At 50.8% G+C, this 24,658-nt stretch overlaps 4 protein-coding genes across 9 annotated transcripts in view; 2 read left to right on the top strand and 2 right to left on the bottom strand.

Annotated features, from left to right (window-relative positions):
• The first annotated feature begins 36 nt into the window (after positions 1-36).
• On the top strand, positions 37-3,215 carry FBXL15 (F-box and leucine rich repeat protein 15). The gene is made up of 5 exons (XM_019952872.2): positions 37-154; positions 1,100-1,230; positions 1,404-1,557; positions 1,939-2,444; positions 2,881-3,215. The coding sequence occupies exons 1-5, from the start codon at positions 128-130 to the stop codon at positions 3,068-3,070; spliced, it is 1,008 nt and encodes a 335-aa protein (XP_019808431.2). The 5' UTR covers positions 37-127; the 3' UTR covers positions 3,071-3,215.
• A 100-nt stretch (positions 3,216-3,315) lies between these two features.
• Positions 3,316-11,251, bottom strand: CUEDC2 (CUE domain containing 2). 5 transcript variants are annotated; one of them, XM_070780733.1, is made up of 9 exons: positions 11,103-11,251; positions 5,159-5,242; positions 4,686-4,829; positions 4,531-4,592; positions 4,323-4,444; positions 4,057-4,236; positions 3,857-3,918; positions 3,716-3,776; positions 3,316-3,640 (listed from the first exon to the last, which is right to left on the bottom strand). In XM_070780733.1, the coding sequence occupies exons 2-9, from the start codon at positions 5,230-5,232 to the stop codon at positions 3,494-3,496; spliced, it is 852 nt and encodes a 283-aa protein (XP_070636834.1). In that variant the 5' UTR covers positions 5,233-5,242; positions 11,103-11,251; the 3' UTR covers positions 3,316-3,493. The 5 variants fall into 5 exon arrangements, with proteins under 5 accessions (XP_070636834.1, XP_070636833.1, XP_070636836.1 ...); XM_070780732.1 differs by having other exon boundaries at positions 5,159-5,245; positions 11,103-11,246; XM_070780735.1 differs by having other exon boundaries at positions 11,042-11,220.
• Positions 11,252-13,888: 2,637 nt separating this feature from the next.
• The window catches only part of MFSD13A (major facilitator superfamily domain containing 13A), a 30,759-nt gene continuing 19,989 nt past the window's right edge, over positions 13,889-24,658 (top strand). Inside the window, exon 1 of the mRNA XM_070780727.1 lies at positions 13,889-13,925. The gene's annotated coding sequence lies outside the window, so the exon portion shown is untranslated. The remainder of the gene's footprint in view (positions 13,926-24,658) is intronic.
• C26H10orf95 (chromosome 26 C10orf95 homolog) lies at positions 16,420-22,470 on the bottom strand. Of its 2 annotated transcripts, none has more exons than XM_070780737.1 (3): positions 22,380-22,470; positions 20,139-22,119; positions 16,420-18,683 (listed from the first exon to the last, which is right to left on the bottom strand). In XM_070780737.1, exon 2 carries the CDS (start codon positions 22,063-22,065, stop codon positions 21,412-21,414), a length of 654 nt encoding a protein of 217 aa, XP_070636838.1. In that variant the 5' UTR covers positions 22,066-22,119; positions 22,380-22,470; the 3' UTR covers positions 16,420-18,683; positions 20,139-21,411. The 2 variants fall into 2 exon arrangements, with proteins under 2 accessions (XP_070636838.1, XP_070636837.1); XM_070780736.1 differs by having other exon boundaries at positions 20,139-20,294; positions 21,378-22,470.

Genomic DNA, 24,658 nt, shown 5'->3' on the forward strand with positions numbered 1-24,658 from the left:
TTCTCTATCCCGATTCGCTTGACCCCTGAAAAGGTGCTTCCTCTCCAGGGCCTCGGTTTCATCTTTAAAGTGGATTGACGGAACAGACCTGTCCACCTTGCAGAGGTGCCTGAAACCCTGGTAATGGATGGGAAGCAGTTTTCGTTATGAAGAGGCAGGTGAAACGGTTGCACGAAGGGAGAATGCAACCCTGCTAAGGCGGGTGTGAGGGTGGGGGAGCTCTAGGGACAGCAGTAGCCCTCTGCGTCTTTCACACCCTCCCTGACAATGGATGATGGGGAAAGCACTGCTCCAGATGTTCCCTGGAGCGGACTCTGAACTTGGATCTGGGGACGCGGTGAGAGGACGACCCACAGTCTGAACCGAGAGGTCTGAGGGGCCGCTGCCCTTGGGCGGGCCCAATCTTAGACCCCACAACTAAATCCCCAGACCAACGCCAGGCCAACCAAGAAGCAATATTCTTGGTGGGCCGACCTGAACATTTACTCTTCTCAGGATTCCAGACCTCCCGGGTAAAGGAAAGGGACCTAGCTGGAGATATAATCCTTCTCGCCTCCAACATTTCTCCCCAAAAGGCGTAAACCCGTTCCAAATCTTCTGGGAGTGGAAGGGGTTGAATAGCTCTGTACCTCACAATCAACCAGGGATGGGAGGTTTGGGCAAATTTGCTTCATTAAGGAACATAAATTCTAACTTTGCCCCTTCAATTCATTCACTAATTCTTGGATATCCACTCCGTGTCAAACAATGAGAGCCTGGACAGTTTCTCCCCATTTTTCAAACTCGCTAAACGCGACCAGAGGGCAGAGAAAGCAGGCCCAGAACCTTAGAATCTTGGCCCCGCCCCTTATACATTTGACTTTGCCTGCTCCTCCCATCACTTCACTTAGACGCGGCCACTGGCCCAAAACGAAAAAAGTCAGTCTCTGCTGAACCATCGTATTCTTCAGCCTCCAGTCTCAAGCCCTATAGCGGAGAAAGCGAGGTCTCAGTTTACACCACCGGTCTGTTCCGCCTTCGGTTTCGGGATCCATCCGGAACGCTTTCAGATAGGAGCCTCAGTGAGCCGGCACTCGATTGAATCGGTCTGTCTCTGTAGCGCAAGAAGGCGGGTTTGCTGCGCCTGCTCCAAGGCCACAGCGAGAAGACCTTACTGCGCACGCGCAGTAGGCAGCCGATGGAGCCACCGATGGACCCGTCCGGAGGGGAGCAAGAGCCCGGAGCCGTCAGGTACCTAGCACCGGAGGGGCCGAGAGAGGGAAGAAGGGCCTGGGGGAGTGGAGCTGAACCAGGGCCGGGCCTGGGGGCCGCTTTTAGGAGCCTAGGCTCAGGAGCATAACGGAGGCGGACTCGCAGGTAACAGTGACCCGGGGACGCCGCCGCCAACGCCCTTTTACCCACAGGCTCCTGGATTTGCCCTGGGAAGACGTGCTGCTCCCACACGTCCTGAGCCGGGTGCCGCTGCGCCAGCTGCTCTGGCTGCAGCGCGTCAGTCGGGCTTTCCGGGCGCTAGTGCAACTGCACCTCGCCCGGCTGCGCCGCTTCGACGCCGCTCAGGTGAGCCTGGGGCTGGAGCCCCGCCCCCTTCTGGATACTGCCCCCCCCGCCCCCCGCCCCCCCCCCCGCGCGCGCCCCGCCCCCACCCCCACCCCCCAGTCTCCAGCCCGGAACATCCAGCCCCCAGACCCCAGCCCCTCTGTCTACCCTTCCAGATCGCCCGTGGGCCTCTAGGAATGCCTGGGAAGCGATCCACCCAGCGAGAAGTACTCTCAATGGGGGAGTACCAGGGATCAACTTGAGGGCGCGTAGGGTCTCTCCTGGGAGGGCAGGTGCCAAGCCCCGAGGGCAACCTGCTGCCAGGAAAGAACTCCTCAGGGGCGAGTAGGCAGAGTCCTCCCCCGGGAACAGCTGAGAGTCGAGGTGCCTCCCCGCCCATAGGTGGGTCCGCAGATTCCACGGGCCGCATTGGCCTGGCTGCTGCGGGACGCCGAGGGGCTGCAGGAGCTGGCGCTGGCGCCGTGTCACGAATGGCTGTCGGACGAGGATCTGGTGCCGGTGTTGGCGCGGAATCCGCAGCTGCGGAGTGTGGCGCTGGCCGGCTGCGGGCAACTGAGCCGCCGCGCGCTGGGGGCGCTGGCCGAGGGCTGCCCCCGCCTGCAGCGCCTTTCGCTCGCGCACTGTGACTGGGTAGATGGGCTGGCGCTGCGCGGCCTCGCTGACCGCTGTCCGGCCCTGGAGGAGCTGGACCTCACCGCCTGCCGACAGCTCAAGGATGAGGCCATCGTATACCTGGCGCAGAGGCGCGGCGCAGGCCTTCGCAGCCTCTCCCTAGCGGTCAACGCCAATGTAGGGGATACCGCCGTCCAGGAGTTGGCTCGGAACTGCCCGGAACTCCAGCACCTCGACCTAACAGGGTGCCTCCGCGTCGGAAGCGACGGTATCAGGTACCTGGGCCTGGGGTCGGTGAGATGGGAGAAGAGCGATCGCTTAAGTCTCTGGGGATAGAGGCGGGCTGTAGTTGGCAGAACTGGGGTTTCTGGATCTTTCTACTAGCACGGAACTGCATTCTGAACAGGAAGTGCCTCCAGGAATACCTAGGCCAGAGATCCCATAGTTGAAAAACTTTACTGAACTCGTATTTACACCTTGGGAGATTTCAGAAACAAAGTCAGATTTCTGGCTATTCTTCAACAAGGGGAAAACCTTGCAATCCTGGGGCATGAAGTCTCTGGTTCACTGGAGGCATTGAGTGTATTGACCTCAAATTAGGCCCCTTCGGAGGGAAGCATGCCACAACTGGAGGAAGACTGGGCTCTGCTGGCTCCCCCACCGCGTGTGTAGCGGCTTCACGCCCTTTGCCTCCCCCTGCTCCTCCCCCAGGACTTTGGCAGAGTACTGCCCTGCGCTGCGCTCGCTGCGGGTGCGGCACTGCCACCACGTGGCCGAGCCCAGCCTAAGCCGCCTGCGGAAGCGCGGTGTGGACATCGACGTCGAGCCGCCGCTGCATCAGGCCCTGGTACTGCTGCAGGACATGGTGGGCTTTGCACCCTTTGTCAACCTGCAGGTCTGACCCGCCTGCCGATGGGCACAGCTGGACTGTGTGGCCGGGGCCTCACTGCGAACTGTAAGGAAATTGAACTGTGGGGGCCTCCGGTGAGAGGCCAGTGCCCGGCCCCACCCTAGAGCTTCAAATAAAGAGCTTTTTACCCCCTCTTGCCTGGTGCCGCTGCCCTATTGGAGATAGGGGATGTAAAGTTGGGAGAGACACAGTATTCCAGCACCCCAGCTATGAAATGACCAGAATGCACTCACATCTTCCTGGGGCTACCTTTACTGTGCCTGTGGCAGCTCCAAGAGGAGGTTAACACAGTAGAGCAAGGAAGTTGGGAAGGAAGGGGGACAGGAGTTAGGGCGGGCCCTGTGTCGTGTGTAGGGCTCCTGCATCCCTCTGGGATCTGTGCCTAGATGGCTCGGGCAGAGTCTGGCAAGTGCCTCAGTGGAAGCGGTACTTTCTGGCCGGCTTGAGGTTGATGTATGTGGCCTTCATCTCCTCAGCCTCAGGGTTCCGCACATCTTTGAATCGCTCCCCTTTGGTGCTCACTATCTGGTTGTCGATGTATCGGATCAGCTTCTTGGGAGCCTGTCAGGCAATCAGGCAGTGAGCAGCAGAAGCCTGGAGACAGATGTGCCCGCTCCACGACCCCGATTGTCTCACCTCCTTAGGAGCCATAGGACGGTGAATCTTCTGATCCTCTGCACTATCCACCATCATGTACCTGCCAAAAACTGGCTGGGTGAAGCTCTTGCCACCCTGGGAAGACCCCAAAGGTCCCAGCCCTGCCCAGCCCAGACTCACTTCTGCAGGATGAAGGATTTCAGCTCATCTTTTTGGGGGCCTCTGAGACGCCTAGGCAGGTCCTGCAGAGAGAAGCCAGGTGTAGGGCCTAGGGTACCAGCAGGGGAAGCAAATGGGGCTAGGCTAGGGGCAGGGGCTTAACACTAAGCTGGAGCATGGCTGAGGTTACAAGGGGGGGGGGGTGGTCTAGCAGAGGTTACCTGGTTGGGGCCATCCCAGGCTGGAGGCCCCTGCTTCCCCTCTACCAGCATCTGCACAGCTTCTTCCAAGTCCCCTCGAGCTTTGGCCAATACCCACTGGGCCTGCTCCACTGAACAGGTGGGGAACACCTCCAGGAGTACGTCCACCCCTGGCAGCAGCTCTTCCTCAGGGCCGGCTGCCTGTGGGCATAAATGTTGACAAAAGGCACTATTTCCTCCTTTCCAGCCCCCCGAGCTCCTTCACTGGTACCCTCCTCTACCAGTACCTCATCTTGGGTGTCCCCAGCAGAAGACATCGTCTCTTCTTTGAGCTTTTCGGGCCGCTGCAGGGGCTCTGGGGAGATAGATACCTGACCTTGGACCTCGGAGCTCTGTGGCTGCACATTCTCTTAAAGGGGCAGAAAGAGCAACAGGTTTGCCAGGGCTTTGGAGGAGGCAGTTTGAGTCACCCAGGGGCCCAATTCCCAGGCTCACCTTTGTTCCTGGCACCACTCAACTGCCCTGAGAGCTTCTGGATCATGTCCCCTATTGTACCCCTGAAAAGACCAGGAGGGTGGTTAAAGGACAACTCTACCACCCTCCACCATCTGCCAGCCCCCCTCGTCCTCTTGGCCCCAGCCAGGCCCCACCTGGGGATGTGGGCGAAGCCAGGCACATAGGCCTCCATCATTTCAGTGAAGGCTTCCATGTCGAAATTCTCCTCTGATGGGCCTGAGGGGCCCAGGTCCCCAAGAACCCCGAGCACATAGGAAAAGATGACATCATCCAAGCCGCTGCAGGAAGGGAAAAGACAAGCCCTGTTAGCCTGGGACTCCAGCTCCTGGCTTCCTGGGGACGATGAGGCAGACCTCAAGCCTGAAGCCTGGAGAGTATCCCACCCTCCCCCTTCCTCAGAGATCTGGTCTCCCCTTTGTTCAACAAGGGTGACGGGAACAGGATGAGAGGCAAGGCCACACCAGCAGATCATACTCAGCCCTTCCACATCTCAGGAACAGGGCTGAGTGCTTCCCACCCCAGTCTCTCCACTGGCCAGGGTCCAGAGTCCTGCCCAGCTACTCCAGCACTGGCCCAAGCATGACCCTTCTAGGAGAGCAGCTCCTACCTGAGGTCGGCCTCTGGGAGGTGCGTCTGGACAAAGGCAAGAAGGGCTGCACTGACAATCCTCTCCAGCTCCATGCTCTCTCCTCTGCTGAAGGGATACAAGATGGAGGCTTGTCAGGCCCTCTTCTGCCTGCCCCTGCCCACCAGGTCCGGGGGCAGCCAGCTCCTCCCTCCTGCCCTGCTGTGGAAACCATTTGTTGAAGTTGCCTGTAGCTTCCAACTCTCTGGTCCTCCCCCGCTCCCTCAAGCAGAGCCACAGCCCCCCCGCCTCCCTCTCTCTCCACCTCCTCCAGCCTGAGACAGGACAGGACACTGTCTCAGGAGAAAGTTTTCAGAGTGGAGGTTTCCCTCCTCCCTCCCCCTGATCTCTCCCCATCTCCCCACCCCACTCCCCAGAAGTAGGCCCAGATCTTCTGGGAAGACGCCAAGGTCTTGAGGTCACATGCCTCCTGGCTGAGGAATCCCATCACTGAGAGGGCCACTGGGCCCCCAAGTCCAGCCACAAGGGGCCCATTGTCCAGCCCCCCAAGGAGCAGGCCTCAGGACTGAGCATAGCCATCCCCCCACCCAGAATGGGCCACCCACCCTTCAGACAAAGGGGCTTTTCTGGCTCTGGGGCCCAGATAGAAGAGGAAGTCTTTCATGAATTCTATCTCCCTGCCTGGTCCTTGCCCTCCAGCAGCTTGGGGCTATCTACAGAGGCTGTCCATTCTCGTTCCCAAGGCCTACGACGTCCTAGAAGATCTGGCCTTTGCCTACCTTCCAACCTCACCACTCCCTCCTAGCTCACTCCACCAGCATCCTTGGGGTCCTTCAAACTCGCCCAGCTTCTTCCTGCCTATCTCTTCCAGATATCCACATGGCTCATCCCCTCACCTCTGCCAGGGCTCTGCTCAAATGCTGCCTCCAGAGAGACTGTCCCTGACTAACCTACCAAAAATAAGCATTCCCCATACTCCCCAATCTCTTTCTCTGCTTTATTTTCTACATGGCATATACTACAGTTTAATGTTATTTTTATGTTTATTTGCTTATTGTCTCTCCTCCCCCATAAAACATAAGCTTCCAGAAGAGGGAGTTGGGAGGGACTTTGTCTTATCCTTTGGTATAGCCCTAGCACTTAGAGTGGAGAAGGAAATGGCAGCCCACTCCAGTGTTCTTGCCTGGAGAATCCCAAGGACGGGGGAGCCTGGTGGGCTGCCGTCTATGGGGTCACACAGAGTCGGACACGACTGAAGTGACTTAGCATAGCACTTAGAGGGAGAAGGCAGTGGCACCCCACTCCAGTACTCTTGCCTGGAAAATCCCATGGATGGAGGAGCCTGGTAGGCTGCAGTCCATGGGGTCAATAAGAGTCAGACACGACTGAGCGACTTCACTTTCACTTTTCACTTTCATGCATTGGAGAAGGAAATGGCAACCCACTCCAGTGTTCTTGCCTGGAGAATCCCAGGGACGGGGGAGCCTGGTGGGCTGCCATCTCTGGGGTCGCACAGAGTTGGACACAACTGAAGCAACTTAGCAGTAGCAGTAGCAGTAGCACTTAGAAAAATGCCTGCACTTAGTAGGTGCTTGATAAATACTTATTGACTTGTTTCAATCCTGCTTACATGCTTTTGACTCCATAAAGTCTGTATTTGGTAGTCAAGAACATACAGGTGGCAACAAACTGCTCCAGATCCACAGGTCCAAATGTCAGCTTATCCCAGTTAGAAGACTCAGGAGCACCTACCCCCAATTCACCATATCCTTTCCGTCTGTGTATACCTCCTCCAAACAGGTACCTCCTCCTGTTTCACTAGCTGACACAACTTGCTCAGCTGCCAAACCTGAACTTGGGGGTTACCCTGAGCCTCACCCTCTCTCAACCCCACCTGCTGCAGTCAGTCAGTCACCAGGTCCCGGTCAAGTCTGCTGCCTTATTATTCTCCATGCTAGCCACTTCTCCCCAGCTTCAGTCTGGCTTCTGCTCCAACATCTCTACCAAATCTTCTCAGGCTAAGGTCAGGAGTTACTGTTTTCAGGTTTTGGTCTAATTGTTTTTGTTGTTTAGTGGCTAAGTTGTGTTCAACTCTTACGCAACCTCATGGACTATAGCCCTCCAGGATCCTCTGTCCATGTGATTTCCCAGGCAAGAATACTGGAGTGGGTGGCCATCTCCTTCTCCAGGGGATCTTCCAACTCAGGGATTGAACCCACATCTCCTGTGTTACAGGCAGATTCTTTACTGCTGAGCTCCTGGGAAGCCCTAATTGGTCTAATTAGGTTGAACCATATGAATTTGCCAATATTATCCATTTTTTATCAAGAAAGAGAGAACAGCCATTTCTTATACTGTCACCTCATATTTGCCCTTTCAGCAGCATCAGTATTGGTCTAGGAGGCATCACGTCCTCCTGTTTCTCTTCCACCTCCCTAGCCATTACTTCTCAGGCCATCCCTGCCCCCTCTCCTCTTTTTCCCCTCTAACTGTGGCAGCAAAGCTCAGGCTCAAAGCTGCTTCTCCTCTTTCTTCAGTCTGCACCCTCTGTCTCTGGAAGATCTCATCTGGGCCCACATCTTCTTGTTCCAACTCCATGTCACCAATTCCCAAATGTCTAATTCTCTAGTCCAGCCTCCTCCTCTGAGCTACGCACTTGTACATCTATCTCTCTGACACCTCCACGGGGATGACTTAACGTGTTCCAAACTGACATTCTCCCAAGTTGTCTACTCCTCCAAGGCTGTCCCTGTCCCCTGTGTATACCTGTCCATGTACCCAGCTGTTCCTGCCACAAGTCTGAGACCAGATGCTGTGAGGATCCCTGACACCATCCTACCGTCTGCCTTCCCACATCCAATCAGTCACCAAGCCCTGACCATTATCTCTCAACATATCTACTTCTCTCCATCTCTCCTCCCACTGAGCTCCATCTCTTGTCTTAACTGCAAGTTTCCCAGTCGTTCTCCTCACCACCATCTTTCCGCCAACAACCTATTTTCCACAAACATCATGGCTGTACAATCTTTACAAAAAATCATGTTCTTCCTGCATAACATCTATCCATGATTTCCTGTTTCCAGATTAGTCCAGATTCTTTTTGTGGCCCTCAGTTCAGGGCCTTACTCCTGCCTCTGTCTCTCCAGCCGTCATGTACCACTGCCCGCCCCCCTCCCCACCCAGATCACTCCCCTCCACCCTGGCTTGCTTTCACCTTGCCAGCACTCCAGCTTTTTCATGGCAAGAGTCTCTTCATGAACTGTGTCCTCTGCCTGGGTAACCTGCTGCATCCACACCTTCACTTGCTAACTCCTCTTACCTCTCAGGTTTCATTTTACAGTTTCCTTCAAGGGATGCTGTTCCTGACCCTCTAGAACTGGTTTGGTCTCTATCTTACACCATTACTGCCGACTACACTTTTCCTTATTTAGCAACACCTTTTATAGCTATAATTTAAAAAATTACTGGGGCAATGTGTAATGATTCTTCCACTTGCTTCATGAGCGTAGAGACTACACACCTGGTTTACTGATCAATGTACACTCAATAAAGTTACTTCCCACTTCACAAATGAAGAGATTGAAGCTCAGTGGGTTTAATGACTTGCCCAGAGTCACCTGGCTTGACTGTAGTAGTCAAGAGATAAATCCAGGACTTTCTAGTTGAGTGTATATTCGAGGGGCTACTTTGGGAATGGGGGGATGTCAAGACCTCCAATTGGGTTGAGATAGGGCTGCCATCTATGATCACAGTTCCCTGGTCCCCTGACTGGTAACACAGAGTTGCTGTGACAGTACAGGGTCACTTGGGACAGCAGAACTGAGAAGCCCTATCCTACCAGGGGAGGCCAGCCTCTTGCTTCAGACCCTAGTATGGGCCTTGGCGAGGAGTGTAACTGCTCAGACCAGGCATACCAGATCCATCATGCTGCTCCCCCAAGAAGTCAGCCCCCTGTGGAGACCAACATCCACCCCAGGTTATACCACTCCTGGCTGCTAGCAGTTGTCTGCCAACCTCTGCGAGGACCAAGGTCCATGGATGCTGCACGAAAGCTTCTAGGGAAGAAGCTCTCAGGGATGTGGCTGATGCCTAGCTTCTAGCCAAGGTCCAAGAAGTTATTCATGGGAAACACCTCACTGTGCTCAAATAAAAGTCTTCCTGCCCTGAGCTTTTGCTCTGGCTTGTTTCCTAACAGAATGTCCCCCTTCCTCCTGTTCTTGGGCTGCCCAAACTTTCCCCAGCCTTCAAAGCTTGCCAGTTCTTTCTTTCACCCTTCTCCACTCCTTAGGCTTCACTGGCATTCCTTTCCTACCCAGCACCTTCTCCTAATATTTCTCCTCATAGTCCCTAAGTTGGGGAAGCTGCAGCCCAAACAGCCAGGCTTCTCCAGGGTCAGAACAGGATTTCCCCAAGACTTTTCAAATTCTGGATATAGCCCTCAGAACCCCATTACATGCTGGGGGCTCCAAATCAGGGTTCACTGGTTAGCTGCACCCATGAAATGTGACTGACATCCTATTGTGAGTCTTGTTTGAATACCTCTAATGAAGGTAATAATATTTAGCATTTACTGACTGCTTACAGGGCTTCCCAGGTGGCACTAGTGGCCCTAGTGGCACTAAACAAACAGAGGTGGGTTCGAGCCATTGGTCTGGAAGATCCCCTGGAAGAGGGCATGGCAACCCACTCCAGTATTCTTGCCTGGAGAATCCCCTGGACAGAGAATTCTGGTGGGCTGCAGTCCATAGGGTCGTATAGGGTCACACAGAATCGGACACAACTGAAATGACTTAGCACTCATGGATGACTGCTTAAGATCTGCCAGGGATTGTTCTGTGCTCTTTACATGTATTAACTTACCTAATCCTCACAATTACCCTAACATATAGATACTAATATATCATATTATCCCATTTACCCAAAAGGAAATGGACACATTGTGAGGTTAAGTAACTTGCCCAGGGTCACAAAAGAAGTTAATGGCAGCTTTATACCCAGGCAGTCTGGCTCCAAAACTTTCACTGTTAACCACCATACTACACCACCTTTCATGATGCAAAGGGTCTGTCCCCAACCTATGTTCTGATCCTCCTCTCCTACTTGGCTAGGCCTCTTGCCTACCTCAGAATCTTTGCTCACACCATTCTCCCCACTCAGAATGTCTTTGCCCCTTTGCCCCTCACTTTGCAGACTCACTTCCCCTTTGGAGCCAACAATGACTGCCCCATCCTCACTGGCCAGGTGGCCTGGGAGCATCTCCGGGAGCGCACAGCCCTGAACTCTCCAGATGCTCCATAATGCCTCCTCCCCTCCCCAAACAAATTTAAGTGAAACTGGGGAAAGAAGTACTATGTTGTTCCCTTCAGGTGGGGATGTGCCCCAGGTGGAGGGAGACCAGTAGGCCATGTGGGAGGAGTCCTGGGAAGCGGAGTGGAAGAAGCCCCGGGCATCGAGAGTCTAGAAACGAGGTCTTCACTGCTTCTCCCAGATTCTATGAAGCCCGGCTCCTGGGGCCCTGGTACACAACGCAGGTTCCAGAGGACATCATAGTCCCCTGACCCTCAATGCAGCTCTTAGAAGCACCAAGGGGATCGAGGGGTATACGGGACTCCGGCATCCAAAATCAGGCGGGAGTATAAATGCGGGGTGATGGGAGTACAGGAAGTGGGGCCACAATGATGGCCGACCCCTGAAGCAGCAGCTCCCTAAACGAGCTAGCGGGATACCCCTAAGCATCCAGAATAGTGGGCCCGAGGGCACATGGATGTGCTTGCGGCCCTGGGGGACACGATGAGGGAGGCCTGAGCAAGCTAAAAAGCGCCTTAATACAGGCTACGGCGAGACTCAGAGATGGGGGTCTGGCGGGCCCCGGGGGTACCGTGGGGAGACACACAGGACGGGTACCCTGGGTCAATGCTCTCCGCGACTCTTCCAGCCCTGAGCCGGGGCCTGGAGGGGGAATCACCTGCTCCGTCGGGCGCCGCCGGCGACTTGTCCCGCGCGGTGCAGCTCGCATGCCCCCAGCCCCACCAACGAGATCAAAGGCGGGGCCCAGAGCGGTTCACTTCCAGAAGCGCTGTGGTGGCCATTTTTAAGAAGGGCAATTGCCCATAAGTGGGCGGGGCTTCTGTTTCCAGTCCCATTTGTCTCAGGGTTTTGGAAGGGTTCTCGCGGCGGCCATTTTTTTTTGAGGGTAGGGAGGAGTTAGGCATGAAGATTACGCCGTGGGTGGAGTCTCACCGACTGACTGTATGCCCTCCTAGTTCCTTGTCTGCCCAGACCAAGGACGTTTGGCCCAACCCAGTGTATTCCCATCCACCTTATTTCCGAGCCCCGCAAATCTCGCTCAAATCCTGTATCTTCCCCTCGACTTCTCCTTGTTTTTCCCGTCTTCCCACAAACCCGTGGCTCACTGGTTAATTCTGGTGGCCCCTATACTCCTAGACCTGGTGTTCCCCAAATCCCACTCTCTCCTCCTACGTGTCCAGTCCAGATTCAAGCCCTGTCACCCATCAAAAATAATCAGCCTAAATTCATTCCCATGCTGAAGAGAAGCATTTGGGACAGCAAATTTTGCTCCCTATGTCAGCAAATAGGAGGAGGTCTTTGATGTTGTCATAGGGCATGGGAACTCCCCATTCTGGTCTCCCAAGTCTATTTAATTAAGGCTTCTGTTTATCAATTTTTATATAGGCCACACGTTGCCCAGATAACTCTTAAGTACTGACTTACCCGCCATGAAAGTGTGTGCATGTGTTTCGGGCTCCTTGTGACCCCATGGACTGTAGCCCCCAGGCTCCTGTGTCCATGGAATTTTCCAGGCAAAAATAGTGGAGTGGGTTGTCATTTCCTCCTCCAGGGGATTTTCCAAACCCAAGGATCGAACCTGCGTCTCCTGTATTGGCAGGAGGATTCATTACCACAAAGCCACCAGAGAAGACTATATCTGCCCCTATGCATTCTCTTAACAGCTATGTCTCCCCAAGATTAGGGTGGCTACAGGGCCTAAGTTTGGGTGGTTTGGATGGGGGAAGGGGCAGCAGGTGCTCTGAGGACCCACCTGAGCTCAGATGCAGGATGCCTGCAGGCCAGTACCTCAATGCCCATGTTGGCAGGGCTCCTCATTTAGGACAGGATGGCTGAACCCCAGTACCCAGTAAAGCCCCAGCTTCCTCTTTCTGTTCCTGCTACCTCAGCTTCCCGGTGCTATCCAGGGGGGAAGTCCAGAGCCTTCCCTTCCCAGAAGTCCTTCAATGTGTCATGATGGAAGGAGTTCCATTCAAGAATGAGCTCTCCCATTCCCAGTCACGAGGCTGAGCCTCTTTTCAGGTCTAGTCCCCCTGTAAGGTGCTGGGGGCCCAGAGATTGTCACTATGCTGAGGAGCTCATGGTCCAAGGTAGAAAGTCCCATTCTCTATTTCCTAAGGACAGAAGCAATGCCATAATATGGAGAAAAAGAGGATCACCACTCCCTATTCCAGTCCTATCCCTCACTTCAACCTCCCACCTCCCCACCAGGATTCTCTGGCCTCAAAGTGAGCAAGATGTGGGCTGCTGGGGAAAGAAGGAGGGAGCACTTTGGCGTCGCGTCTCCCATAAAAGCTCTGCTGCTGCCAGCCTGGTGCTGCTGGGGTTAATGAAGGGTGGGGTGACAGCCACTTTGAACTCTGGCCAAGCAGGCCCCTGGGAAGGAGGTGATGGATGGCTGCCAGGCCTCTAAAGACTAAGCCGTCGCTCCCCTCCCCCAGCCCCCAGTCCGTCCTCCTCTCCCCTCCATTGCACAATACTGATGCCTCTTCTCTCCCTACCACCCCCATTACAGGAATTTCCAGGTTTCCTCAGTAGAGCTGTCCCTGGTTCCAAGCCCAAGACCCTGGCGACCATCCCTGAGACTGTACCTTTCCCCCTTCCCAACAGCCTGTTTCTTGAATGGCAGTGGATGTAGCTACTTATCATGGGAAAGAACTTCTTGAGGTTTTGGGGAAAGACCATTTAGGGGGAGCCCCTCAATTCCCAGCTCAGATTCTGGAGGGTCTCAACTCTGTGCAGTAAGAGTTGGGTTCTGGAATCAGAGGACAGACGGTGGGCTGGGGAGAGGGCCCACCACAGACACAGGGACACATACAAACCATAATCAGGAGCTCCAGGGAACACTAGTCCCATGTGACATTCACACTGCCTGGGCCTTAAGCCCCTGATTTTTCTGTTCCCTCAGGTCTCAGTATCTTTCCACAGAATGGGAATAAACTCCACTCATGCTTTGGATGCAGCTTGAAGCCACATGATGTAGAAGGAGGTAGACTGATACCCCCTTCCTCCCCATTCCATGAGTGAATTCTGCAGCTGATGCTGGGCCTCCTAAGCTGAAGGGGAAAGCTAGAATCTTGTGCTGAAAGCCTCCACTAGCACATCAGCTCCCCACCATTCAATCTCAGAGTGAGGAACTGGGCTTGAATTAGGCAGAAAGGGCAGATTCCCAGACATTAAGGGCAGAGAAAGAACCCAGGCGGCTGGCTTCAAGGGGTGGGAGGGACTCGTCAGAGACTGAGGTGAGGAAGGGGATGCTTTGAAAGATTGGGGGGCGTGGAGAAGGGGGTCCCCATTCTTGCTTGAGGTCAAAAAGGGCTCTCTGGGCAGGGTGCCCGGCCCTCCCACACCTTCCTCCTTTCTCAGAAGAGCCAGGATGGGGCGGGGGCGGGAGTTGGCTGGGGCGGGGCCTATTTAAGGAGCAGTCTCTGGGAGCATCACTGTAGATCCAGCTCCAGGAGGGAGAGGAGAGGCTTCAAGGGTAAGTGCAGACCTGTTTCTTTCAACTCAAGTTGGGGGTGGTAGTGGAGGGTGGCTCTTGAGCCTGCCGGCCTGCCTTTACCTCTCCAGAGACAGGCTGCAGCTCTGCCCTGAGTGGGAATAGCACCCCCGTCCTCAGTTTAACTCTCTAGAAAGTCACAGTGTGTTTCAGGGGAGTCTTTCTCTTCCATTCCCTTATCTATACCAGGTACTTCCTGTCTTCATTTCAGGCGTGTGTGTGTGTGTGTAGGGGCGCGGGCAGTGGTTTCAGGGAGCTTGGACTCCTGGGCCTCTATCTTGGGGATCCACATTTTGTGGGTCTTGTTTGGCTCAGGAGGCCTGTCTCTAGAGAAATACCCTCTCAGTGTACATGCTCTAGCTCTTCCCCCAGTCCCTTGTCTATCCAGTTCCACCCCTAGGCCCATTGGAGCACATTTGGACAGGGGATGACGGGACCCATTCTGCATGGAATCTCTACCACGGCCCTGAGCCCCCACCCCTCATATCTAATATCAGTATCCTGTTGGAATTGAGAGAACCTTTGCCTCTTCTAGCAATGGACCCCTATTTTCTGCTCCAAGCTCAGACCCTTCCTGGAATAGGAGGAATCTTGAGATCTCAGGTTTCTCACCTGACCCATCCTGGGGATGAGGAAAGATTCACAGAAGAGAGTGCAGGAGGGCAGCATCAAGGTTAAGAGAACTTTGGCCACCTGGCTCTGAGAACTGAATTCCATAGGCTGTGAGCTCTAGCAAATGCCCTAGGGACTCAGTTCTGGTGCCCGGCTGTGCTACACCATCAATACTGAAGTCACGGGGCATCAGCCAGTTGCTGCCACTGGCTCGATCTTTTAATAACTTCAATTCAAGCCACTCTCTTGTCAAAGACTTCAATGGCTCCCCAAAACTCCTCACTTTGCCGTTAAAGTCTTTCAAAGTATGGCCTCCACTTAGCTTTGAAGCCTGATCTTCCACTGCTTCCTGGTTATAACCTGTCCTCCAGTGAAACCCTGCTCCTCCCTGCTCCTTCTGCCATGCTTTTTACTCGTGCTGACCCCTCCTCAGTTCTTCTCAGGACACCTCCTTTCCATCACTGTCAGATTCCTACACATCCTTCAAAGTCTTTCTCAGATGCCTCTTACGAGAAGCTTCTTCAATGCCTCAATGATGCATACGATGTCCTACAAATCCTCCACACTCTGCTTCCAGTGGGGCTTGATTCATGAGCCCCGTGATGACTAGTCTAGTGTTCCTCACAGAGTGGCTGTTCAATAAATGTTCCTTGTATTTTGCTGAGCATGTCTCATGTATGAAGAGGCCTGTATGTAAAGGCCACAGTCAGATTTCCCAGGTGTACTCTGTGTATACCCTTGGGTAAGTTGTTAATTTCTATAGGCCTCAGTTTCCTCATCTGTAAACAGGGATAATAATTATATCCACATCAAGGTTTTGTGAAAATTAAATGATAGTTTCTGTACAGGGCTTAGCACAGTGCCTGCACACAGTAAGTGCTCAGTTAAGTGTGTAAGATTGTTGTGATTATTACCCTCCTTTCAGTAGAATGTGAGTTACCCAGTTGGGAGGTGGGATAGGGTTTAAAATTGGTCAGTCATGGTTTATTGGCAAAGGGCTCTAAACCAGATGCCAGGATTGGGTAAGGCTGGGGCGAAGCCAGGAGGAGAAGGCCATCAGGATGAGAGTTTGGTGGCTCAAGCCCCACTGAGGGACAGTACTACTGTGTGACCTTGGGTGAGTCACCCCTCTCTGGCCTTGGTTTCCCAACACGAGGTAACTTGAGGAGGTTGAGCCAGATAAACAGTAAAGTCTCCGGCAGCTCTCATGTTTTATGAGTTCTAAGCTTCTAAGGGTTAAGTTCAAAGAAAAGATCAAAGAAAGAAGCATCTAGGACTCCCTGCAGGGCTTCCTTACAGCCACAGGGCTGGAGCATGGGGGTTTGGAAGCAGTGGCAGGCTGGACTGAGCTGAGTGGCAGCACTTCCTTCAAAAAGTCTATAATTGGGGACCTCCTCCCTCACTGGGGCTGGGGGACAGGGGTAAATTATGTGCAGCTTCTGGACATTTCCAGGGCATAAGTGGAGGCCTTAGGGAAAGAATGTGTGTGAGCAATGTGGATTCTCAGAGATGAGGAGAGTTGAGAGACTTTAAGAGTGGGCTTGAGAGGGTAGAAGAGGAAGGGGATTCAGAACACATTTTATATGGTGGGAGATTCATGATTTACTTAACCTGCTTTGTTTCAAAAGAAAGAAAAGAAAAAGGATTTGAGGAGGCTTACCAGCATGTAGAAAATATCTCTAAGATTAAAATATAAAATCTGTGACAAATTACATTTTAAATGTGTATCCTTTTTGATCCAGAGACTCAATATCCTTATTATCACTATTTTTAGTTAGAAATTGTTTCAGACTTACAGAAAAGTTGGCAGAATAGTACAAAGAACTCTGACTTAGCCTTATACCAGATTCACCAACTGTTAACCTTTCTTTCTTTTTTTTTTTTTTTCAAGTATCACAATGTTTATTGATAGATACAAGTATATAAAATCAGGGCATGAACATGACTTGATAAATTAAGTAGACTTAATTTCAATACTATAATAAGAGGGACCAATTCAAATTCTTACCATTTGTTTCACACCCACAAAGACCACTTCAAGGGCATTTACGATCTCTCAAAACTGATCAGTTTTGTGCAAGTAAACCATGTTTCTTTTAAAAAGACTTGTGCACTTGCCCAGGCTCAAGGATATTAAAATCTAGCACATAAAGCCCATTACTAGAGGTAGAAATACAGGCAATATACTATTATGGCAACAACCATCAATTACAGTTAAGAATTTTTCTGTAACAACCAAATGGATAATCAAATATTGCAACAACTCAAGTATTACTGAGCAAAGTGCATTTCTACAGTATTCAGTGTTGCTATTCAGTTTTCTAACTTAAAACAGCCTATGATAACTGGCAGCAAAGAAGGTCCTTGCAATAGACTGCCTCTGCTTGAGAACTTATGATGTAATTATTGCATGCTGCTAATATACTATCTAAACATTAAAGATACTCCTAAAATATTTGATGGTAGACTATTAGTCTTTCTTTCTTTCTTTTTTTTTTTTTTTACCATATTGCTTTCTTTAATCTATAGTCCTCATTCAAATCTTGCTACTTGTCCCAACATTGTCCTTCATAACAATGTTCGTTCTAGGCTAGTATCCAAAAGAGGATCATGCGTTGCATTTAGTTTTCATGTCTCTTTCATCTCCTTTGACTTGAAACCTTTGTCTGTTATGACACTGACATTTTCGAACAATTTTCTCTCAATTTAGGCTTATGTTTCCTCATGATTATGCCTTACCACTGAATTTTTGATGTTGTATTTTTCAGTTTAACATATCCAAAGCACATGATGTCAATTTGTATCCATTAAAGAAAAAATTTAAAGACCCTAATTAAAGATGGTAAGAAAAAAAAGATGGTAAAGAAAAAAAAAACGATAAGAAAGATTTTGTTTAAGAGGGACTACTGCAATGGGGTTATTAACCTGTTTACCCACCACTTTTCCCTATTATACTATTAGGTTACTATTTTCTTCAGGTTACTACTTTAAAATTTGTAATTAATAAATATCTTATTGGAACATATCTGAAACTATATAAATATCAGGTTTTTCATCAAACTTTCACCCATTAGTTTTAGTATCCAGAAATGATTCTCACTTGAATCAGTCATTACTGTGATGATTGGGAATGGTAATTTTCTAGTTTCATTTTTCCTTCTTCTATAAGGAGAGCTTTCCAGTCACATGTATTTATTTAGTTAATATTAGCATGGACTTAGGAATCCTTATTTTATTCAGTAGGTTATAATCTGTTACTGTGACTGTTTTGATGCTTAAAGTGTCCTTGATTTGGTCAGTGGAAGTCCCTTCAAGTTGGCTCCTTTGTTCTTTTGATATTTTTGAGGAGTCCTTTAATTTCTGGCACAAGTTGTTCCAGGCTCATCTTGTACCTTTCCTGCCACAGCCTTGAAATCAGCCATTTTCCCAAGGGGAGTGGTTCCTTTTTTGGAGGATGGAATTTAGAATCAAAGATCTGGGCACTGGCTGTGCTTGTTGGTACTAGCGTGTCATTGTTCAATGATTCAATCTCTAATTCTAACGTTTCAGATTCCACAATTTAACACTTGTATCTGTGAACAAAGATGCATATTCAAGGACATTTATTTTCTCATCACTCTCTCAGCTTATTTCTCAAATGCCTCCTAACTGTTCTCCCTATTTCTACAGTGGCCCCTCTATAGTCTCTTTTCCACACATCATCCAGAATAATTTTTAAAAAATCTCATCACATTTCCCTGTGCTCATAATGTTCCTCTAAGGAAAAAAATCCAAAATTTTCTACATGGCTTCAAGATGCCACAGGATCCAGCTTCATCTGTAACTTCATTAACTATTCAGTTCAGTTCAGTCACTCAGTCGTGTCTGACTCTTTGTGACCCCAGGAACCACAGCATGCCAGGCCTCCTGGTCCATCACCAACTCCCGGAGTCCACCCAAACCCATGTCCACTGAGTTGGTGACGCCATCCATTAACTGTTACATTTTCACTAACTCACCAGACAAGGACACCCCAGCCAAGGGTGTTTGTACTTGCTTTTCTCCCCCAGCTATTCAAATGGCTTGTAAAGGTCTTTATTAGGTCTCCACTGAAGAGTCACCTCTTCTGAGAAGCCTTCCGTAAGTATCCTGATGAAAACAGCACCCCATCACTTATTGCTGTATGACACTGCATTGTATATTCCCCTTTGCTTATTGTCAGTCTTCATTTCCCTACATTACATCTCTAGAGTAAGCTCTATTGAGGGCAGAGAGTTGTTTTTCTCCTAGAGCCCCAGTGCCTAGAATACTGCCCAGCATATGTGGGCTTTCAAATGCCTGTCAAGTCAGTGAAGATGACTTTCATTCCTTGGGACTTTTGCATTCACCATACTTTCTGCCTGGCTTCCCCTCACCCTTCTCTTTGCACAGCTAGCTTTTTCATATTCTTCAGGTCTCAGCTTAAATGTTTTCCATAAGGACAGAAACTACCATGGCTATCTCATTCACGACTATATCCTCAAGGCCTGCAATAGTTCCTGGCAAATAAAAGGCATTCAAGAAATTTGTTGGATGGATTTTTAATAGCTAAAAACTGGAAAGAATCCAAATGCTACAGACTGTTGAAGAATGAGGTAACACCATGTTCATTGGCATAAAACGATGTCCAAGATATACTTAATGTAAAAGGCAACAAGCAAAACTGCGATTCCTTTTATGTAGTTAATATTAGGTGCACAGAAAAAAATAGTAAAAAAAACATTAGATTGGACCTCAGTGATCATTTGTGGGTGATGGGCTTCCCGGGTGCCTCTAGTGGTAAAGAACCCTCCTGCCAATGCAGGAGACATAAGAGACACAGGTTCAGTCTCTGGGTCAGGAAGATCCCCTGCAGGAGGATATGGAAACCCATTCCAGTAGCCTTGCCTGGAGAATCTCATGGACAGAGGAGCCTGGGGGGCTACAGTGCATAGGGTCGCACACAGTTGGACACAACTGAAGGGACTTAGCATGCCCACACAAAATATTAGAACAGATTTTAACTCTCTATTTTATAAATTTCTGTATTGCAAACTACTTTTTAAAAACAAATACTAAAAAAATAAAAACAAATACTAACCTTTGAGCACTTAGTATATGACAGTTACTGTGGTAAACATTTTGTGTGCAGGATTTCATGATATCTTCTCAATAATCTTATGAGATAGGTCCTGATACCATCATCCCCATTCTCGATGAGGAAATTGGTTCAGGGACATTAAATAGTTCACTCAAGATCACACAGCAGACCTAACACACTACAACAGCTCCCTGTGTTTCCATAATTTACAAAAAGAAAGAAAGGAAAATAAGCTGAAACTAGGGGTAATAGTTCAGGATCCAGGTTTTACACAAAAGATGCTAAGTAAATTTGGCTCCCTAGAAACCAGGGCAAAGAGAAAAATATGATCAATTATGAGATCCTTGGTGCTTCAAAGATAAAAAAAGCAAACCACTCATCAGGAGAAACATCTTTACCAAGTGCTGAGGTTTAACAGAACTTCTACATGAACCTCATAATTATAGCAGTGTTCAATCAAGTGATCTACAGTTTCAGTAACATACCTGTATACCCAGGTATCTTCTGGCCAACTACAAATGGAAGTTCACTGAAAGCAATTCCATGAGGAACCAACTTCATACAGCCTGGGTGTCAGATCTGGTGGTATGGCTAGACCCGTAGTTAAAATCGGATGTGTGGCTTAATCCTCCAGCAAACTCCTAGAATAGTGCACATTCAACCTATTAAAGACTGTTAGGCAGAAGGAGGAGACAAGATACAAATATATGTATGACTGAGTCCCTTCGATGTTCACCTGAAACTATCATAACATTGTTTATCGGCTGTCCCACAATATAAAAGTTTAAAAAGAATTGGGACACAAGATGTGACATCATCTTAGATTTCAACCCTGGTAAAATTTCCAGGTAGGCTGTGTTAGTTTTATTCTTCTTTAACAGATGAGTAAACTGAGACTCAGAGAGTCTAAAAAATGTCAGTTCAGTTCAGTCAGTCTGACTCTTTGCAACCCCAAGGACTGCAGCACAACAGGCCTCCCTGTCCATCACCAACTCCTGGAGTTTACCCAAACTCATGTCAGAGCCAGCCCTAAATCTGTGTCTTAGGGATCCCTTCCTCAGCCATGCTTGCCATCCACACCTCAATAAAACAGCTGATGCCCTCAGAATCTCTCTGTGGATGGTGGGCTCAGGACCCAGGAGAGAGTCGTCTTGCACTGGAAGGCAGCTGGTTAAGGGAAAGTGGGGCCCGGCGAGTGAGGAAGCACACGTTTCCCACTCTAATCCCTGACACCTTGTACCCCAAAAAGGGAAGTAAAGCTCACATTACATAGATGAAGAAACCCCACCTCCACTCCCAAACATAAAAACAATCTTAAAGCCTACACCTGACTTCAGTCACTTTTCTTTACAAGCTGCGAATAAGTGGGCCCTCAGCTTGGGGAGTTAGGGGAGATTTCCTGGAGAGAAGAGACGAAAAAGGGCACGTGGGGGCTCATTGCAGGGCAGGGTTGGGCAGGGAGGAAACAGAGGGTCCAGGCCCTTCCTCCACCACACGCTCAGGCTTTCCAAGTCCAAGGAGAAGGAAGGAGTAACAGGACACCCACTCAGAGATCTCTATGATCCCTTTTCGCCCTCGCCCCACCATCCTGCAAAAACCTGAAATCAAGGAAGAGCCTCAAGCCGGTGGTGGTTAAAAAAAAAAAAAAGGCAAAAGTACAGGTGACAGGTGCACCCAGCCCCAGCGCATAGCTGCGGCGGCAGGAGAACGGCGCGCGTGCTCACAGTCGCCTGCCGCCGGGCCTCGCGCGCCCCCAGCTCAAGCCTTCCTCTTCTTCAGGCGGCCGCGCTCCACCGCTTCCCCCGCGGGACTCTCGTCCCCGCTGTCGCTGCTGGCCGGCGGCCGCAGGACTCCCCTCTTGACGCGGTACTCGGGCTCTCGCAGGCGCGGCGCGCCTTGCAGCAGGAACTCGCCGCCGCGGTAGGTGACACGCACGTTGGTGCGCGGGTATGTGCCGTACACGCGGCGCAGCTCCCGGCGCACCGAGTCCGGCAGCTCGAGGCGCGGGCCAAGCGCACGCTCCACACGGCCCCACCGCAGTTCGGCCTGCACGGTGCCGCCTTCCGGCCACTGCGCCCCGCTCTCGACTGCCGCCTGTCCTGTGGCTGCGGGCGCCTGCAGCGCTGGCCCCAGGTAGCCGGGCGCGGGGAACGGCGGGCGCAGGGCCGCGGCGTAGGCCGGCGGGAAGGCCCAAAAAGGCGGCGCGACCTTCAGGGGCGCTCCGGTGGAGTGGAAGCAGTGGTATTCCTGCGGACCAGCCCACTCGCCGGCGCACAGGTCGCGGGGCCGGCTGCAGAAGTTATGGGCCTGGATAGGGGGCAGCAGCAGAGGGGCGGGCTGGTAGGTGTAGGTGAGGTGCTGCAGTAGAGGCCAGATGTCCTCCCCAGGCGCTCGGCAGTAGTATGCGTACATGGTCTGAAGTTCAGGCGGCCGGCGTGGTTCCTGGGGCCTTGTCCTGGTCCAGACCTGGAGTAGGGGAGGTGGATGCGCTTTGTTCTCAGGTCCACCGCAGATCCTGGTGACTAGTAACGCAGGCCTTGGTTCACAGCAGGAGCCCCTGCGATTGTGCCCCCGGCTTTGGGGAACTCTTCCTAAAGAGTTTGGCTACCAGGTCACCTCTTGTCCTAGGGCGGGACCCAAAGCCCAGGCTCCGAGCAGGCTAGAAGGACTCAAGGCCGTTTGAAGCCCCAGCCCTGAAATGCCCTTCCAGGTAGCTCCCCACTCACTTGTCTCCTTTAGCCTCGGGGAGCTGACCCCCAGCATTTGGAGGAACCAGAGAGATCCAGGAGCAGGGCTCCTCTCCACCGCTTTTCAGTTGATCTGCTGTTCTTCATGCCCTGACTCGGCCACACCTCCTGGTTTCCAGGCAAAGGGAAACACCTTTACCTTGCCAGAAGCCAGCCAGTCTGTGTTTACACTGGGTGAACCTGCTGGAATCATGCTGGCCCCAACTTAGACACAACATCCGTGAGGGTATCCCAGTGCCCTTTGCAATTAGGTTAGCTCTCTGTTATCCACATCCCGTTTTCCCAGTCAGATGGATTGAGTTATTCAGCATTTGAGTTAAGCTCCTCACCAGGCACTGAATCAAGTTGCTTCGTGGTTCAGTCGTGTCCAACTCTTTGAGACCCCATGGACTGCAGCACACCAGGCTTCCCTGTCTTTCACCATCCCTGGGAGTTTGCTCAGACTCATGTCCATTGAGTCGGCAATGCCATCCAACCATCTCATCCTTGTTCAAGTTGCTTATGAGCATCTAACTTAAAGTTTACATCAACCCTAGAAATGAGGTATTAATAGTTTCCCCACCTTACATAGCAAGAAGCTGCTTGTCTCAGATTTGGTATACAATGAATGTATTCTATGACTGGGGCTTATGTAAATATCTTGTCCAGACTCACATAGCTAGTTATGTTAAGGGTAAAATTCTCAAGACTTGTACTGTCAGTAATAGCATGATCACCAATCTATACTGGGTCTGCTTTCCCACTATCTGACTATCCTCCCCTCTAGAATGTTACATAAGAGCTTATAACTTTTTTCAAAGAACTTCTAATTCTTATTAGCCACATGAAGAACATGGTGATATCATTCTCATGGAATAGATTAAGGAACCAGAGACTCAGGAAGTTAGGCCACTTTCCCATCTTCTCACAGTCTGTAACTGTCACTGTGGGATTTGAACTCAGTCCAACTGATGCCAAAGCCCAGAAGCGACTTGGGTGAAGCCAGAAAGGTTGCTTCATTCACATGGGGTGAGGACTATCTGAGCTCCAGTCCGCATTGGTTCAGGTCATGTCCTTCCAGCTCTCTTCCCCAGTGGAGTGGGTCATAGTTGCTGGATGCTTAAAATGGATACCCTCTCCTAGTTGCTGGGCTGCCAGGCCATCATACTTTCCTTCCTCCTCTGTTAATCTAAGCAGTATTACCATTAACCCCCACAGTTTCTCATAGATTTTCAGCATCCCTCAGAGTCCAGCTACCCTCTGGGAAGTTCTCCCACACTCAGCCTGGTGATGTCATGTTTATTCCTGACTGCACCACTCTTTCAAGTCTAATTCAGGCCATTGGCCTAGTGACAGCAGCAGCTCGGACTGGTTTAGGTTATCTACCTAACACTCCCTATCCAACAGCTCCAAGAAGGGAGCCTCCCCCTCTGTCTTCTTTAAGAACTGGTCCCAGGGACTTCCTGGTGGTCCAGTGGTTAAAATTCCGCGTGCTTCCAATGCAGGGGGCACAGGTTTGATCCCTGGTTGGGGAACTAAGATCTCTCATGCTGTGTGGCAAAAAAAAAAAAAAAAAAGAACTGGTCCCAGGACATAGTGGTCTTTGTTGGGGGAGGCCTCCCACCCCCATGATGTCCATGGCTTAATCCCTGGGGTCTGGTTAATATGTTACATTACATGGCAAGGGGGAATTAAGGTTGCAAATGATATTAAGGTTGTTAGTTAAAAGTCCTTAAAATAGAGAGGTTATCCTGGATTATCTCGGTTGGTCCAGCGTAATTACAGGAGTCAAATGTGGAAGATGGAAACTCAAGAGTCACTGGCTTTGAAGACGAAAGAGGGTCATGAGCCTCATGAGCCAAGGAATGCAGGCAGCCCGAAAGCTGGAAAAGACAAGGAAATGGATTCTTCCTAGAAAGGAATGCAATTCTGCCAATACCTTGATTTTAGTTAATGAGACAGAATTCCAGTCTCCAGAAGTGTAAGATAATACATTTGTATTGTTTAGAGCCTCTAAGTCTGTGGTAATTTGTTAGACCATTAGTGGAAAATTAATATACCTCCGCACTCTATTTATAACTGCCCCTTTCTCCCCCATGGGGATCTGATCACCCTGAGTGGGAGATGAGAGTGTGAGACCAAGCTCAAGTTGAAGCCTGGGACAATGAGAAGCCTGTGTTTTAATGTTCTGACATACTTGCTGAAAACCGCTGGTCTGGGGCGGAGGGTAGTTTTAAGGAAAAATGAGAAAAATAAGAACCAGGCCAAGTTTCTCAGCG

Source organism: Bos indicus, chromosome 26 (assembly GCF_029378745.1).
Source record: "Bos indicus isolate NIAB-ARS_2022 breed Sahiwal x Tharparkar chromosome 26, NIAB-ARS_B.indTharparkar_mat_pri_1.0, whole genome shotgun sequence".
Taxonomy (NCBI): domain Eukaryota; kingdom Metazoa; phylum Chordata; class Mammalia; order Artiodactyla; family Bovidae; genus Bos; species Bos indicus.